This window comes from Anomaloglossus baeobatrachus, chromosome 1 (assembly GCF_048569485.1).
Source record: "Anomaloglossus baeobatrachus isolate aAnoBae1 chromosome 1, aAnoBae1.hap1, whole genome shotgun sequence".
In the NCBI taxonomy this organism is placed as follows: Eukaryota; Metazoa; Chordata; class Amphibia; order Anura; family Aromobatidae; genus Anomaloglossus; species Anomaloglossus baeobatrachus.
The window spans coordinates 15,420,934-15,440,478 of NC_134353.1; the positions used below are offsets into that span (position 1 = coordinate 15,420,934).

The 19,545-nt window shown below is 48.1% G+C and overlaps 1 protein-coding gene across 1 annotated transcript in view; it reads left to right on the top strand.

Annotated features, from left to right (window-relative positions):
• LOC142303953 (uncharacterized) overlaps positions 1-19,545 on the top strand; it is a 291,806-nt gene that overhangs the window by 133,620 nt on the left and 138,641 nt on the right. The window contains exon 3 of the mRNA XM_075345864.1: positions 13,316-13,496. Within this exon, the coding sequence (XP_075201979.1) occupies positions 13,316-13,496 (181 nt within the window). The remainder of the gene's footprint in view (positions 1-13,315; positions 13,497-19,545) is intronic.

Genomic DNA, 19,545 nt, shown 5'->3' on the forward strand with positions numbered 1-19,545 from the left:
CATATGCCACTCACCCTGCAACTCCATCTTCCCACATATGCCACTCACCCTGCAACTCCATCTTCCCTCATATGCACTCACCCTGCAGCTCCATCTTCCCACATATGCCACTCACCCTGCAGCTCCATCTTCCCACATATGCCACTCACCCTGCAGCTCCATCTTCCCTCATATGCACTCACCCTGCAACTCCATCTTCCCACATATGCCACTCACCCTGCAGCTCCATCTTCCCTCATATGCCACTCACCCTACAACTCCATCTTCCCACATATGCCACTCACCCTGCAACTCCATCTTCCCACATATGCCACTCACCCTGCAACTCCATCTTCCCACATATGCCACTCACCCTGCAACTCCATCTTCCCTCATATGCCACTCACCCTACAACTCCATCTTCCCACATATGCCACTCACCCTGCAACTCCATCTTCCTACATATGCCACTCACCCTGCAGCTCCATCTTCCCTCATATGCCACTCACCTTACAACTCCATCTTCCCACATATGCCACTCACCCTGCAGCTCCATCTTCCCTCATATGCCACTCACCCTACAACTCCATCTTCCCACATATGCCACTCACCCTGCAACTCCATCTTCCTACATATGCCACTCACCCTGCAGCTCCATCTTCCCTCATATGCCACTCACCTTACAACTCCATCTTCCCACATATGCCACTCACCCTGCAGCTCCATCTTCCCTCATATGCCACTCACCCTGCAACTCCATCTTCCCTGATATGCACTCACCTTGCAGCTCCATCTTCCCTCATATGCCACTCACCCTGCAACTCCATCTTCCCACATATGCACTCACCCTGCAGCTCCATCTTCCCTCATATGCACTCACCCTGCAACTCCATTTTCCCTCATATGCACTCACCCTGCAGCTCTATCTTCCCTCATATGCACTCATCCTGCAACTCCATCTTCCCTCATATGCACTCACCCTGCAACTCCATCTTCCCTCATATGCACTCACCCTGCAACTCCATCTTCCCACATATGCCACTCACCCTGCAACTCCATCTTCCCTCATATGCACTCACCCTGCAACTCCATCTTCCCTCATATGCACTCACCCTGCAGCTCCATCTTCCCTCATATGCACTCACCCTGCAACTCCATCTTCCCACATATGCACTCACCCTGCAGCTCCATCTTCCCTCATATGCCACTCACCGTGCAACTCCATCTTCCCTCATATGCCACTCACCCTACAACTCCATCTTCCCACATATGCCACTCACCCTGCAACTCCATCTTCCCTTATATGCACTCACCCTGCAACTCCATCTTCCCTCATATGCACTCACCCTGCAATTCCATCTTCCCTCATATGCACTCACCCTGCAGCTCCATCTTCCCTCATATGCACTCACCCTGCAACTCCATCTTCCCTCATATGCACTCACCCTGCAGCTCCATCTTCCCTCATATGCACTGACCCTGCAACTCCATCTTCCCACATATGCACTCACCCTGCAACTCCATCTTCCCACATATGCCACTCACTCTGCAGCTCCATCTTCCCTCATATGCACTCACCCTGCAACTCCATCTTCCCTCATATGCACTCACCCTGCAGCTCCATCTTCCCACATATGCCACTCACCCTGCAACTCCATCTTCCCACATATGCACTCACCCTGCAACTCCATCTTCCCACATATGCCACTCACCCTGCAGCTCCATCTTCCCTCATATGCCACTCACCCTGCAGCTCCATCTTCCCACATATGCCACTCACCCTGCAACTCCATCTTCCCACATATGCCACTCACCCTGCAACTCCATCTTCCCTCATATGCACTCACCCTGCAGCTCCATCTTCCCACATATGCCACTCACCCTGCAGCTCCATCTTCCCACATATGCCACTCACCCTGCAACTTCATCTTCCCACATATGCCACTCACCCTGCAGCTCCATCTTCCCTCATATGCACTCACCCTGCAACTCCATCTTCCCACATATGCCACTCACCCTGCAGCTCCATCTTCCCTCATATGCCACTCACCCTACAACTCCATCTTCCCGCATATGCCACTCACCCTGCAACTCCATCTTCCCACATATGCCACTCACCCTGCAACTCCATCTTCCCACATATGCCACTCACCCTGCAACTCCATCTTCCCTCATATGCCACTCACCCTACAACTCCATCTTCCCACTTTTGCCACTCACCCTGCAACTCCATCTTCCCACATATGCCACTCACCCTGCAGCTCCATCTTCCCTCATATGCCACTCACCTTACAACTCCATCTTCCCACATATGCCACTCACCCTGCAGCTCCATCTTCCCTCATATGCCACTCACCCTACAACTCCATCTTCCCACATATGCCACTCACCCTGCAGCTCCATCTTCCCTCATATGCCACTCACCCTGCAACTCCATCTTCCCTGATATGCACTCACCCTGCAGCTCCATCTTCCCTCATATGCCACTCACCCTGCAACTCCATCTTCCCTCATATGCCACTCACCCTACAACTCCATCTTCCCACATATGCCACTCACCCTACAACTCTATCTTCCCACATATGCCACTCACCCTGTAACTCCATCTTCCCTCATATGCACTCACCCTGCAACTCCATCTTCCCACATATGCCACTCACCCTGCAACTCCATCTTCCCTCATATGCACTCACCCTGCAGCTCCATCTTCCCTTATATGCACTCACCCTGCAACTCCATCTTCCCTCATATGCACTCACCCTGCAGCTCCATCTTCCCTCATATGCACTCACCCTGCAACTCCATCTTCCCACATATGCACTCACCCTGCAGCTCCATCTTCCCTCATATGCACTCACCCTGCAACTCCATCTTCCCTCATATGCACTCACCCTACAACTCCATCTTCCCTCATATGCACTCACCCTGCAACTCCATCTTCCCTCATATGCACTCACCCTGCAACTCCATCTTCCCTCATATGCACTCACCCTGCAGCTCCATCTTCCCTCATATGCACTCACCCTGCAGCTCCATCTTCCCTCATATGCACTCACCCTGCAACTCCATCTTCCCTCATATGCACTCACCCTGCAGCTCCATCTTCCCTCATATGCACTCACCCTGCAGCTCCATCTTCCCTCATATGCACTCACCCTGCAGCTCCATCTTCCCACATATGCACTCACCCTGCAGCTCCATCTTCCCTCATATGCCACTCACCCTGCAACTCCATCTTCCCACATATGCACTCACCCTGCAGCTCCATCTTCCCTCATATGCACTCACCCTGCAACTCCATCTTCCCTCATATGCACTCACCCTGCAGCTCCATCTTCCCTCATATGCACTCACCCTGCAACTTCATCTTCCCTCATATGCACTCACCCTGCAGCTCCATCTTCCCTTATATGCACTCACCCTGCAACTCCATCTTCCCTCATATGCACTCACCCTGCAGCTCCATCTTCCCTCATATGCACTCACCCTGCAACTCCATCTTCCCACATATGCACTCACCCTGCAGCTCCATCTTCCCTCATATGCACTCACCCTGCAACTCCATCTTCCCTCATATGCACTCACCCTACAACTCCATCTTCCCTCATATGCACTCACCCTGCAACTCCATCTTCCCTCATATGCACTCACCCTGCAACTCCATCTTCCCTCATATGCACTCACCCTGCAGCTCCATCTTCCCTCATATGCACTCACCCTGCAGCTCCATCTTCCCTCATATGCACTCACCCTGCAACTCCATCTTCCCTCATATGCACTCACCCTGCAGCTCCATCTTCCCTCATATGCACTCACCCTGCAGCTCCATCTTCCCTCATATGCACTCACCCTGCAGCTCCATCTTCCCACATATGCACTCACCCTGCAGCTCCATCTTCCCTCATATGCCACTCACCCTGCAACTCCATCTTCCCACATATGCACTCACCCTGCAGCTCCATCTTCCCTCATATGCACTCACCCTGCAACTCCATCTTCCCTCATATGCACTCACCCTGCAACTCCATCTTCCCTCATATGCACTCACCCTGCAGCTCCATCTTCCCTCATATGCACTCACCCTGCAACTCCATCTTCCCTCATATGCACTCACCCTGCAGCTCCATCTTCCCTCATATACACTCACCCTGCAGCTCCATCTTCCCTCATATGCACTCACCCTGCAGCTCCATCTTCCCACATATGCCACTCACCCTGCAAATCCATCTTCCCACATATGCACTCACCCTGCAGCTCCATCTTCCCACATATGCACTCACCCTGCAGCTCCATCTTCCCTCATATGCACTCACCCTGCAACTCCATCTTCCCTCATATGCACTCACCCTGCAACTCCATCTTCCCACATATGTCACTCACCCTGCAACTCCATCTTCCCTCATATGCCACTCACCCTGCAACTCCATCTTCCCACATATGCACTCACCCTGCAACTCCATCTTCCCTCATATGCACTTACCCTGCAGCTCCATCTTCCCTCATATGCACTCACCCTGCAACTCCATCTTCCCTCATATGCACTCACCCTGCAACTCCATCTTCCCACATATGCCACTCACCCTGCAGCTCCATCTTCCCACATATGCACTCACCCTGCAGCTCCATCTTCCCCCATATGCACTCACCCTGCAACTCCATCTTCCCACATATGCCACTCACCCTGCAACTCCATCTTCCCTCATATGCCACTCACCCTGCAGCTCCATCTTCCCACATATGCCACTCACCCTGCAACTCCATCTTCCCTCATATGCCACTCACCCTGCAGCTCCATCTTCCCACATATGCCACTCACCCTGCAGCTCCATCTTCCCTCATATGCCACTCACCCTGCAGCTCCATGTTCCCACATATGTCACTCACCCTGCAACTCCATCTTCCCTCATATGCCACTCACCCTGCAACTCCATCTTCCCACATATGCACTCACCCTGCAACTCCATCTTCCCTCATATGCACTTACCCTGCAGCTCCATCTTCCCTCATATGCACTCACCCTGCAACTCCATCTTCCCTCATATGCCACTCACCCTGCAACTCCATCTTCCCTCATATGCACTTACCCTGCAGCTCCATCTTCCCTCATATGCACTCACCCTGCAACTCCATCTTCCCTCATATGCCACTCACCCTGCAACTCCATCTTCCCTCATATGCCACTCACCCTGCAACTCCATCTTCCCTCATATGCCACTCACCCTGCAGCTCCATCTTCCCACATATGCCACTCACCCTGCAACTCCATCTTCCCACATATGCCACTCACCCTGCAGCTCCATGTTCCCACATATGCACTCACCCTGCAACTACATCTTCCCTCATATGCACTCACCCTGCAGCCCCCTCATTTCCCCTCTTTTTTCATTACCAGTCATCATGTGTCCATGTCTCCTTCAGGATTCAGTATCTTTGCTTTCTGCCCGGCCTCCTGTGTCTCCTCCCACACAGTCACATGGGCGTGACATCATCGCAGGTCCTGCAAGTTGAATTATTTCGTCTGCTGTGCTGCTCCTTCTCCTGCTAGGTGGGAACTTTTGAAATGACACACGCAGCGCAGTACTGACAACGTCAGAGCGCGCGCGTGTTTCACTGACAATTAGTGCCGGCAGGGAACAGAGGAAAGACTCCTGCGTTCCGCTGCCTGCACTGACTGTGCGGACCTGCACAGGATCTCTCCCTGCTCGGCATGCTGCAGTCCGGCTCCACTGCACCGGCTGAAGACGGGCGGGCCGGTCACAGAGAGCAGGCGGGCCGGATGTGGCCCGCGGGCCGCCCCTTGCCCAGGTCTGTTCTAAGGTGTCCAAAAGGTGACAAACAACTCAGAAGATACAACAAACACATAGAAAAGTGACAAGTACATATACTCATGCTGAAAGAAAGAGCTGGACAAGTAAAGGGAGGAGAAGACACAGATATAGGCATGTCATGCCCTTCTAAAATCATGTAAAACACAGCAAGTGGACTCCAACAAGAGTCTCCATTTTCTCCAAACATTTGGCCACAGACACCACTTTTACTTCCTCCCCTTCCTGTTGTCCCACCACCTGACTCCGAATAGTGTTTAGCGTGTGCTCCAGCATGTAAATGACTGGAATTGTCATGCTGATAATGGCATCGTCAGCGCTAAACATCTTCGTTGCCATGTCGCACCTTTGCAGAAGGGTGCATAGGTCCTTGATCTGAGACCACTCCATCAGGGTGATCTGCCCCACCTCTGCATCTCGTTGCCTAGGCTATACGTCATAACGTATTGCAGCAGGGCTCGGCGGTGCTGCCACAGTCGCTGCAACATGTGAAGAATCGAATTCCAGCGTGTCGGCACATCGCATTTCAGGCGGTAAACCGGCATGCCAAAAGACTTCTGGAGCGATGCAAGTTGTTAAGCTGTGGGCTGTGAACGGCGGAAGTGAGCACATAGCGAGTGTGCCCTCTTCAGAAGGCAATGTAGGCAGGGATAGTGGGTTAAAAATTGCTGGACAACAAGGTTCAACACGTGAGCCATGCAAGGCACGTGTGTCACCTTGCCCAGGCGAAGGGCCGCACCCAGGTTTGCATCATTGTCGCACCCGGTGTTCCCTGGCTGCAGGTTGAGTGGAGACAACCATTGATGAAACTCAGTCTCCAAAGCTGACCACAACTCATCAGCGATGTGACTCTCATTTCCCAGACATTTCAACGTAGACTGCCTGATGCCGTTGAGCTCTGCTGCCAGCATAGTATGGAGGTGTGTGGGATTCCTTGTGTGCAGTTACATCGTGGGTGGCCTGACCAGACAGGCTTTGGGCAGAGTTGGAGGACCCAGATGAGGTATTTGCAATTTGCGTTTTTCATTGCGTTTTTGAACTTTTCAATGAACTCAATGAGTGGAAAACGCAGTTAAAAACGCAAAAATAATTGACATGCTGCGTTTTTGTGGGCACCACAAAAACGCAGCTAAAAAACGCTTTGTGCAGACAGCTAAAATAAAAACTCATAGACTTTGCTTGGGAAGCAAAGTCATGCAGTTTTCTGAGCAAAAACGCACCCGAAAAACGTGCAAAAACGCAGCGAAAAATGCAGTGTTTGAACTTTTCCTAAGAGGCGGAAGCAGTTGAGGAAATTCTACATACAGAGGATTGACGCACAACTCGTGGGGATGGCAAGCCTTGTACAGCAGACCCTTCTCCATCTCTCACCATAGTTACCCAGTGCCCAGTCAGCAACATGTAACGCCCCTGTCCATGCATACTGGTCCAAGTATCTGTGGTGAAATGCACCCACACAGAGTTTCTCAAGGAAGCATTGATGTTGAGTGCGACATGCTGGTGTAGCGCAGGCACTCCTTTCTTGTAGAAGTAGTGGCGACTGGGCATCTGGTACTGGGGCACTGCGACGGACATAAGGTCTCGAAAATCCTCTGTGTCCACCAGGCGGATTCTGTCACCAACAGCTTGCAAATGCGGAAAGTCAACCTCTTAGCTTTGTCATGGCTAGGAAGGAATGGTCTTTTACTTGTCCACATCTGAGGGACCGATGGCTGGCTGCTGTGCTGAGACGGCATTGAGTAGGGTGTTCCTGGCAAACTGCTGGTCTGTGAGTTAGGTGCAGGCGGAGATAGAATGTTGACTTCATCCAAAGGTGATGCTCTCGATGTCTGAGAGAGCTCAACACCAGCAGCTGTTTCCACTTCCAAAACAACTGATGACCTGCCAATCACACTGCTTGTTGCGGGTAAAGAGGTGAAAGGTCTGCGTCCAAAAGCATGTGTGACTGCTGTCCCCCCAGTCATAGAGAATGAAGAGTGCACAGATGCACTTGATGGGGCAGACGGTGGTTGGCCCGCCCCGCTAGGCCACATTGTAGCACAGTGAGCTTCCCACTGCGACTTATGCTTCAGAACCATGTGACGGTTAATGGACGAAGTACTCAAACTAGTGAGTTTTTGGCCTCTACTTAGAGATTGGTGACAAATCTTAAGGCCCCATCACACACAGAGATAAATCTTTAGCAAATCTGTGGTTGCAGTGAAATTGTGGACAATCAGTGCCAGGTTTGGGGCTGTGTACAAATGGAACAATATGTCCATGATTTCACTGCAACCACAGATCTGCCAAAGATTTGTCTCTGTGTGTGATGGGGCCTTTACAGATGATATGAGTTGGCTGATCCTTTGCGATGCCAAAAAAGGACCAGGCTAGACAAGGCTTAGAACCCATGCGACCTGCAGAGTAACCATCACTTCTGCTCAGAAGCAGAGTTGTGGATGAGGATGCAGTGGTGGACGTGCTTCCAGTACTCCGTCTCTGTCCATGAAGGTGCAACATAACCGCGTCGTCAGTAGCATCCTCCTCCACCTCCTCTGCGGACCTCATCGACTGCCTGACTATGGGTTGGCAGTAAGTGGGATCTACAACCTCATCATCACCCTGTGTGTTTGCACTCCCCTCGTCCTCAGAGCCAACCTCTTCCTGCCCTGACCGAATACTCAAGTTGCAATTCCAATCAGGTATCTGAGTCTCATCAGCTTGTTCCTCATTGTCTACACCAAGAGGAGTTCCAGTTTGGGAATGAGGATCTACATTATGCTCAGAACCTTCTTCACCTGGGCCTGGATCTGACTCACAAAGCTTCTGGGCATCAGTGCAGATCATTTCCTTGTCTGGAATTACTGCAGCTGTGGAGCAGACCTCTGATTCCTAGGCTATAGTGTGACTGAACAGCTCTGCAGACTCAACCATCTCTGTTACCCTATACTCAGCAGGGCGGGTGGAGACTTGAGAGCTGGTAGGAAGCAAATGCGATTGGGATGACACCTCAGAGGACTGAAGTCTTTGGGATGTTGAAGGTGAGGTGGAGGAGAGGCCACTTGATGGAGCACTTGAGATCCATTCAAGCACCTGCTCTTTTGGTTCCTCATCTACATTTAGTAGCGATGGTCGTGTCCGTAAGAAAGGGATCATATCAGATTGTCCACGGAAAGAAGTAGACATCTTATTTTGGCTGGAAGATGGTCTTTCTTCAACAAATGTTACTGTTGCTTTACCAGCTACCCCACGGACACAAACTTTTTTTCCCTTTCCAACACTCCTGTTCCCCTTTCCACCAGTATCTGGTCTTTTGCCACTCATTTTGTATGTGAACAAATTGGCCACTGTTTGTTGCAGTTAAAAAGTGGCTACTACAGATGGAGACGTGGAGTAACTTTCTTGACAGCAGTGGTACGTCACTGACTATCACACACTGATACTATGCCCCAAAGAATCGCCTGGACTACCTGCAGTTAAAAATTGGCTACTAGAGGTGGAGACAGCTGGTGTATCTTACTTTACAAGACTGCTACACCGCTGACTATCACACACTGATACTATGCCCAAAGGAATTGCCTGCACTTTTTGCAGTTAAAAATTGTCTAGCAGAAATGTAGAGGTGGTGTAGCTTTCTTGACAGCAGTGGTACGTCACTGACTATCACACACGCTGATACTATACCCCAAGGAATTGCCTGAGCTGATTTAGACAGACGCTGTGAAAAACCCTTGCACAGCGCTGGCACAGACCTGCCTAGCAAAAATGGCTATGAACTGCTCTAATCTAGCCCTGAAAAGGGCTGAAATTACAGGTAGTCCCTAATCCCTTACCGATGTGTAGATTGCACTGTATAAGTGTATAGCGCCCACAGCAGCAGCAGCGGGAGCGGTGACTGACACACACCCGCAGCAGAGAGATAATGGCGGCGATGAGGAAAATGGCAGGGTCTTACAGGGCAAGGACATGTGAAATGCAGAGCCAATGAAACATGCCCTTGCTTGTCTGGCAAAAACTTTGCTGTGTGTGTGTCTGTGATTGGCTGACAGCCTGGCCTGCCCCACTGTACGCGCGGTTAGGGAAAAATAAATGGCGATCGCCATTCTTTCAGCACTCAGCAGCACTGATCTAAACCCCGTCCCCCCCGCACACTATACGCTGAATTTTGATAATATCATTAGTAACAGTGACTGACAGTATTCCAGTGAAAAGCCAGCTAGTAACTAGCCACGCTTTTGGTGATCAAACCGTTAAACCGGTAACTCGAACGGTCGAACGTTAAGCAAATCGTTCGAGTTCGTCGAACGACTCGAACATCGCCCAAAACAACTTGAATTTGATATTGGCGAACGGTTCGATTCGAACACCGCTCATCTCTATATGTAACTCATCACACAGCCATTAATGTCTAAACCACTGTCAACAAAATAACAAAATTGAGTTCATACTATAGTGAAAATGGCCAAATTGTGCTCTCGGCGTGAATATTTTGTGTGTCCCCCATAATTTTATCAGATCCTCAGAGATTTATTTGTTGATCTTCCAGTGACCGGTATGAGAGAGTGTGTGAGCGATAACACTGAATGTAACACACCGGCCCCACCATTCACACCTGGGACCTTGTAACACTAATAAGTCACATGACATTGGGGAGGGAAAATGGCTAACTGGGCACAATTTGTCAATTTTCACTGAGGGGTGCACTCACTTTTGTTGCCAGTGGTTTAGACATTTATGGCTGTGATGAGTTATTTACACTGTTATACAAGCTGCACACTGACACCGTACGTTGTATCACAGGGTCAGATCAGTAGCGAGCGCTGTCCCAGGAAAAGATGGAATAAAATGTTTACAAAAATTTGAAATCCTTAGTGTTAGCTATTGGAATAAAGCCTGCGTTCCAGAGTGAAACAACTGCCACTTCCACGGTGCTGCATGCTTCACAAATTGCGGTCAACTTTTTATTTTCAGTGCTAGAGAGGAGACGGGGTTAATGCCGCGCTGTCGCCAGGAAGGATGAAAAAAATTGTTGATTGAATAATAACATTTTTTATTCCATACGTCAACACGTTTCAAGGTTCAAGACCTCTTCATCAGGATCAAAAGAAGAAGAAAAATCAACAATACAGCTGCAGCTATGGGGTTAATGTACAGGTTAATAGCGCTCTGAAGCTGCCCGGTGCCCGCACTTAGAGCCCCGCAGTCGGGAGGAAATCAACGGTATTCCTCGAGGTAGCATTTGGCTTCCAGTCATAGAGGTGGCACCGATGTGGATTCAGTCACTGCTCAGAACATAGTGATCGGTGGATATAACCCCTTCCACAGTGACTGACAGCTCCACATTAGACCTGGCTGTCAGTCAGTACTGGGGACGGTTATAGCAGCTGATCACTATACACTGAGCCATGACTGAACCCGCATCAGTGCCTCTTCTTTCAAAGCCAAACGCTCCTGCAAGAAATAACGCTCATTTCCTCCAAACAGCACGGCTCTAGGTACAGGCGCCAGGCAGGCTCTGAACGCTATTAGCCTGAACATTAACCCCATAGCTGCAGGTTTTTAGTGTTTTGTCATTTGAGAGTCTCCCTATAATTGTAAAATAATACAATGAGGTCATATGTAAGTACATACCTCCCTACATGCTGATATATTTTTCAATTAATTGTCCAATAATTTATATTCATAGATGTATATAAGCTGGATGAAGTTGACATGCAGACGGGGCCTCTGGGCTTACTCATCATCGGGCCGGTGTCTGTTTGGGTTGTCACTGCAGCCTGGCCCGGTTTTGTGACCCCGTCGGTGTCAATAAAGATGAAGGGGTTGGGGATGTTGGGAGTAGTTGTCTCGTGACGCCACCTGTGGTGGCTATGAAGGGAGCCGCCGCTGCGGAGGGTCTCTCTCTTCTGGGGTGGATGGCAATGCAGCTTGGATGTTACAGCTCTCCACAGGTAGAGCTAGGCCCCAGGGAGGATCATGGTATTAGTAGTTGCCGTTGGCGCCGGAGCGCTGGGCGCCGGTGCCAGTAGAGATGGGACGACACAGGGGTTGAAGTCAAAGTTCTCTTTACTCCCTGAAATAGTGCCGCCTTAAGGGGTGCCGAGCCCTCCTGTCATGGGCTTCAAACGATCTCGGATAGTTCAGAGTCCAAGGCCGGTGTTGTGGACTGTGAGCCCTTCCTTCCTGTGCTGTGTTCGATGAATCCCTGCAACCTATAGCTACACAGAGACTCCTGTCCTGGGTGTTGTTCCCATCCCATATAGCAGGCAGCACAAGTCCGTTATTGGGCTGGATCGTAGTCACAACTCCTGGCTCTATCTACTGCTGTGCCTCGGGCACTTGTGGTGGGCAAAGGGACATGCAATCCCCCCCGCCTGGCGGATTTTGCTGGCGAGACTTGTAGTTCCCACCAACGTAGGGCTCCGCTCCCTGTCTGCGCAGGTCCTGAGGGAGCTATCCAGCTCTCCCCTCAGCGACTATGTAACTCCTGTGCCTCACATGCTTCCTTCCCCATGCAGACTGACTCACTCCGTGTGGGCTTTGCTACTACTTACCAAAGTGGAGGCCCTGCCCCCTGGGTTTCTGAACTAGTTGGCCAGAGATCCCACATCTTGTGATGGCTGTCCCCTGCCTCCCACCCTAGCTCAATCCCAGTGGGAGAGCTTCTAAACTGAGTGTTGTATGTAATGTGGTGGACCCCGGTGAATGACCTCTTTCTTACCTGAGATAAGCACTGCACCTCGGTTGAGGTACAGTACCCTGTGGCGCCTGAAGCTGCAGGGGCGCCACATACCCCTGGAGATCTGCTGGTGTATTGTGCAGTATATACTGTATATTTTATTATAAGGAATTCAAAATTTTATTTGCTTCTCAAATAATGTATTGACGCTATGTGATACCTAAGACAAGTATATCAGAAAACGGACCAGCAGCTTCCACAAATGTGATCAGGTGCCAACCAAAAAAAAACAACATAACCACAGAAGCATATCCAGTGGCTCTCAATATTATAAAGATGCATTGACATTGCATTACTATTTCCTGGTATAGTTGTAGTGCATCTGTTCTGACCTAGTCCTCCGCCCCATCGCCAGGATGTGTCCACCATCTTATGTAGCTAGAGACCTATCTGCCTAGACAAGCAGACTTTTAATCGCATTTAGAGGCATTTACAGTTAGGTTCCCGATATAATGAGATTACCTTGCCGTTTGGTATCGGGCTAACATGGATCAGCCAATACATAAGTAAAAAAAATCTCTTTTTCTCAATATTTCCAAAACAGTAATGCAAAGCCTGTGTCTTTTACTCATTTTTCACATTAGCTATTTATTTTTCTCCTTTCCCTAATGTTCTTATAGTCATAATGCAATGCCAATGTGCCCTTATATTATTGAGTGCCATTGGATATGCTTTTGTACCTAGAACAAGTAACATCTGTACAGATGCCTACTACTTCATCAGCTGCAGGAATTAAGTCCTCACTCACTAATTGTTCTGGAGATAACAGCAGATCTATGTGTTTCTCTGCCAGGTTTGATAAGACAGTGAAGTCCTCCAGCTCCTTCTCCCAGGATCACGGATTTACAGTTGAAGTTGGTGCTTCCCTTACATTTAAAGCTGGAATACCACTTATAGCCGAGACCGAGGCATCTGTACATATAAATACATCCACCACCCACAACTGGAACTTCACGGAAACTAATGAGACCGAGGTAAAAGAATGTTGTCTGTAACTGGTGGTGCCTGATTATCATCCTCTCTATCCATGGTGGGTGGTATCTGACTATCATCCTCTCTATCCATGGTGGGTGGTACCTGATTATCATCCTCTCCATCCATGGCAAGTGGTATCTGATTATCATCCTCTCCATCCATGGCGGGTAGTATCTGATTATCATCCTCTCCATCCATGGCGAGTAGTATCTGATTATCATCCTCTCCATCCATGGCGAGTGGTATCTGATTATCATCCTCTCCATCCATGGCGGGTGGTATCTGATTATCATCCTCTCCATCCATGGTGGGTGGTGCCTGATTATCATCCTCTCCTCCATCCATGGTGGGTGGTATCTGATTATCATTCTCTCCATCCATGGTGGGTGGTATCTGATTATCATCCTCTCCAGCCACGTTGGGTGGTATCTGATTATCATTCTCTCCAGCCATGGTGGGTGGTATCTGATTATCATCCTCTCCAGTTATTTTTGGTGGTGACTGATTATCATCTTCTCCAGCAATGAAAGGTGGTATCTGATTATCATTCTCCCCAGCCATGGTGGGTGGTATCTGATTATCATCCTCTCCAGCCACGTTGGGTGGTATCTGATTATCATTCTCTCCAACCATGGTGGGTGGTATCTGATTATCATTCTCTCCAGCCATGGTGGGTGATATCTGATTATCATTCTCCCCAGCCATGGTGGGTGGTATCTGATTATCATTCTCTCCAGCCATGGTGGGTGATATCTGATTATCATTCTCCCCAGCCATGGTGGGTGATATCTGATTATCATTCTCCCCAGCCATGGTGGGTGGTATCTGATTATCATTCTCTCCAACCATGGTGGGTGGTATCTGATTATCATTCTCTCCAGCCATGGTGGGTGGTATCTGATTATCATCCTCTCCAGTTATTTTTGGTGGTGACTGATTATCATCTTCTCCAGCAATGAAAGGTGGTATCTGATTATCATTCTCCCCAGCCATGGTGGGTGGTATCTGATTATCATCCTCTCCAGCCACGTTGGGTGGTATCTGATTATCATTCTCTCCAGCCATGGTGGGTGGTATCTGATTATCATTCTCTCCAGCCATGGTGGGTGATATCTGATTATCATTCTCCCCAGCCATGGTGGGTGGTATCTGATTATCATCCTCTCCAGCCATGGTGGGTGGTATCTGATTATCTTTCTCTCCAGCCATGGTAAGTAGTGCCTGATTATCATCCTCTCCATTCATGGTGGGTGGTATCTGAACATTATTCTCTCCTGCTATGGTGGGTGGTATCTGATTATCATCCTCTCCAGCTAGTTTTGGTGGTGTCTGATTATCATCTTCTCCAGCCATGAGAGGTGGTATCTGATTATCACTCTCCCCAACTGTAGTGGGTTGTATCTGATTATCATTATATGTAGCCTTGGTAGATGGTATTTGATTATCATTCTCTCCAGCCATGATGGGTTATATAGTGATATACAGTGCCTTGCGAAAGTATTCGGCCCCCTTGAATTTTTCAACCTTTTCCCACATTTCAGGCTTCAAACAAAGATAAAAAATGTAAATTTTGTGGTGAAGAATCAACAAGTGACAATTGTGAAGGTGAATTATATTTATTGCTTATTTTAAACTTTTATAAAAAATAAATAACTGTAAATTGGGGCGTGCAATATTATTCATCCCCTGTAAGTGAATACTTTGTAGCGCCCCCTTTTGCTGCGATTACAGCTGCAGTCTCTTGGGATATGTGTCTATCAGTTTTGCACATGGAGAGGTGAAATTCTCGCCCATTCTTCCTTTGTAAACAGCTGGAGCTGAGTGAGGTTGGATGGAGGCGTTTGTGAACAGCAGTTTTCAGCTCTTTACACAAGTTCTCGATTGGGTTCAGGTCTGGACTGTGACTTGGCCATTCTAACACTTGGATACGGTTATTTGTGAACCATTGCATTGTAGATTTTGCTTTATGTTTAGGATCATTGTCTTGTTGATAGACAAATCTCTGTCCCAGTCTCAGGTCTTTTGCAGACTCCAACAGGTTTTCTTCAAGAATGGTCCTGTATTTGGCTCCATTCATCTTCCCATCAATTTTAACCATCTTCCTTGTCCCTGCTGAAGAAAAGCAGGCCCAAACCATGATGCTGCCACCACTATGTTTGACAGTGGGGATGGTGTGTTCAGGGTGATGAGTTTTGTTGTTTTTACACCAAACATATCATTTGACATTTTGCGCATAAAGTTCAATTTTGGTTTCATCTGAGCAGAGCACCTTCTTCCACATGTTCGGTGTCTCCAGGTGGCTTGTGGCAAACTTTAAATGACACTTTTTATGGATATCTTTGATAAATGGCTTCTTCTTGCCACTCTTCCATAAAGGCCAGATTTGTGCAGTGTAGACTGATTGTTGTCCTATGGACAGACTCTCCCACCTCAGCTGTAGATCTCTGCAGATCATCCGGAGGGATCATGGGCCTCTTGGCTGCATCTCTGATCAGTCTTCTCCTTGTTTGAGATGAAAGTTTGGATGGACGGCCGGGTCTTGGTAGATTTGCAGTGGTATGATGCTCCTTCCATTTCAATATGATCGCTTGCACAGTGCTTCTTGGGATGTTTAAAGTTTTGGAAATCATTTTGTAACCAAATCTGATTTTAAACTTCTCCACAACAGTATCACGGACCTGCCTGTTGTGTTCCTTGGTCTTCATGATGCTCTCTGTGCTTTAAACAGAACACTTAGGCTATGTGCACACGTTGCGTTTTTTACCGCGGAAACGCTGCGTTTAGAGCCGCAGCGTTTCAGTGGCAAATTGCATGCGTCCTGCTTCCCCAGCAAAGTCTATGAGAAAGCCGAAAAATCAGTGCACACGCTGCGTTTCTAAACGCAGCGTTTTGGATGCCAAAAATCGGTGCGGATAAGAAAGCAGCATGTCACTTCTTTTGTGCATTGTAGCTGCGTTCTCCACCCATTGAAATCAATGATGTGGGTCAGAACGCAGCTACAATGCAGTTCGCTGCATTTTTGTTGCGGTCCGCATGCTTTATCGGCATGCCGAACACAACAGAAAACTGCTCCCCAGGCCCTGCCAAGTCACCCCTGGTATTCCCCCGTACCTGTCCTGTCACAGCGCTGATCCCCCGCGGCCCCCTCCTCCTTCACAGCAGACGCCGGTCAGTGTGGTCACGTGTGCAGAGCAGCTGACAGCTTCCTGCTTTCTGAGACGCTGGCTGCTGCTGCTCGGCACACTGCAGCTGTGACCCGGGGAGAGTGGGTGCACATTCTTTGCACCCACTCTCCTCAAAATGGAGGGTCTGCACTACTAGAAAATGGGGGATACGTTCCCTGAACGTGTCCTTCATATTCTAGAAGGTTCAGAGTCGACGTGGGACGTCCAACAAGGATTCTGCGGACCCGTTTTTTTTTCTTTTCTTTACAATAAATTGGTGAAAGAGGAAAGGTTTTGGGGAGTTTTTTTCAAATAAATTTTTTTTTGGTTGTCAAATTTTTTTGCTATTGTTTACTGTCAATTAGTTATGTCGGGTATCTGATAGACGCCGTGACATCACTAATTGCTGGGCTTGATGCCAGGTCACATTACACATCTGGTATCAACCCCATTTATTACCCCGTTTGCCACCGCACCAAGGCAACGGGATGAGTTGGGGCGAAGCGCTAGGATTGGCGCATCTAATTGATGTGCCACTTCTGGGGCGGCTGCGGCCTGCTATTTTTAGGCTGGGAAGAGTCCAATAACCATGGCTCTTCCCACCCTGAGAATACCAGACCACAGCTGTCAGCTTCACCTTGGCTGGTGATCTAATTTGGGGGGACCCCACGTTTTTTTTTTTAATTATTTATTTATAAATAAAAAAAAAACAGCTTGGGGAGCCCTCCAAATTGATCACCAGACAAGATGAAGCTGTTAGCTGTGGTTTGCAGGCTACACCTGTCTGCTTTACCCTAACTGACTATCAAAAATAGGGGGGACCCCTCGTCATTTATTTTATTTATTTATTTTTTTTTTGTCTAAATACAAGGCTAGGCACCCTTTAGTGCCACATGAAAGGCACTAAAGAGCGCCATCTTAGAATATGCAGGGAGTGGGACGATATATATATGTTTGACATCCATTCATCCATTGTAGCATTTTAGGCTATGTGCCCATGATCAGGGTTTGCAGCGTTTTGGGTGCAGAGTGTTTTCCCTGCGTCCATAACACTGCGTTGTGCAGTAGAAGCACAATGGAAGGAATTTTGGAGATCCCGTGCCCACTGTGCTTCTTTTCCCCCCAGCATAAACTGACCTGTGGTGCAGCTTCCCGAGCCTTAGCATGTCAATTTATGCTGCGGAGACAAGAGTGTTCTCTGCAGGTAGAATAGAGCTAAAGTCCACAGCAGCCTGAACCAAAATCGTGGGCATGGGCAGCTGCGTTCTCCCGTGGACAACATTCACATCTCTGCAGGAAGGCTGACACTGTGTACTAGACGCCGTGTCGCTGGATCATGGCCACATAGCCTAACAGTGAGAATATTGCTACAGCAACACTTTTGTGACGTACCTGTGGATTCAAAATGCTTATTATACTCCTGAATAAAATCCTTGAGGGGTACAGATTCCAAAATGGGGTCACTTGTGGGGGTTTCTGCTGTATAGGGACCCAAGAGGCCCTGCTAATGTGACCTGGTGCGCACAATTTATTTCAACTTTTCCAAAATTCAAATGGTGCTCCTTCCATTCCAAGCCCTCCCATTTATCCAAACAGAGGTTTTTGGCCACATATGGGGTATCCCTGCGCTCACAAGACATTGGATAACAACCTGTGGGGTCCACGTTTTGTTGTTGCCTCTTTGATTTCTTATCTATCTTTTATTTCCATCTCTCTATTTATCAATCCTTCAATGCTTTTCTTGGAGAATGTAGAGAATGTGGACAAGAAGGAAATGACATCACAGGTTTTTTTTCCTAAGGTCTGTGTTCAACCAAGTTTATTAATCACTGAAAAGTCTTAAAAAATGCACCTAAAAAAATGCATAGAAAACGCATGGAAAACACACGTAAAACGCATGGAAAACGCATTGTTTACAATTGTCCCCTCTGCCAGAGGGTGCGTTTTTTTCTGCACTGAAAAAAAACGCAACGTGTGCACATAGCCTTAGGGTTTGTGTGCACGTACATGCTGGAACAAAAAATTATCTCTATGGCTAACACAGTACAGAGATATATTTTACTTGTATCGTAGATGCTGAAAATTCTGCAGTGATTTGTCAGCACATGTGCGCTTCAAATCGTTGCAGAAACACTCCAGAATGGATGCAGTGTTTCAGCAGAATAGATGCCGATTTGATGCGCTCTGGATGCTGTCTATCCCATAGACAAAGTGGGAGCTGCATCCAAAGTGCATGAAAAAAGTGACATGCTGCATTTTTAAAAACACTGATTTGGATCAAAATTTCAGCATCCAAATCGCTGCATTCAAAAAAGCATTGATTGCAAGGATTATGCACAATCTTCATAGATTGTGCAGGGGACGCAGGACGCATGCATTTACACTGCAGGGCTAAACGCAGCGTAAATGCATGCAATACTCACACGTGCGCACAATCCCTAAGACTATCACAGAGCAGGGGCATTATACGGAGACTTGATTACACACAGGGGATTATATTTATCATCAGTCATTTAGGACAACATTGGATCATTCACAGATCCTCAATCAGCTTCTGGAGTGAGTTTGCTGCACTGAAAGTAAAGGGGATGAATAATATTGCACGCCCCAATTTTCAGTTTATTATTTTTTATAAAAGTTTAAAATAAGCAATAAATATTGTCCAACTTCACAATTGTGTCACTTGTTGATTCTTCACTAGGTTGAAAAATTCAAGGGGGACGAATACTTTCGCAAAGCACTGTAGTTACATAGGTTGAAAAAAGAACTAGGGCCATCTAATTCAACCTTCCTCCACCAATTGTACATTTTGCCATTAAGTCATTAATAACCAACAATGTTGTGTACTGAGGAAATCATCCACCCTGATATAAAGCTGTTCTAG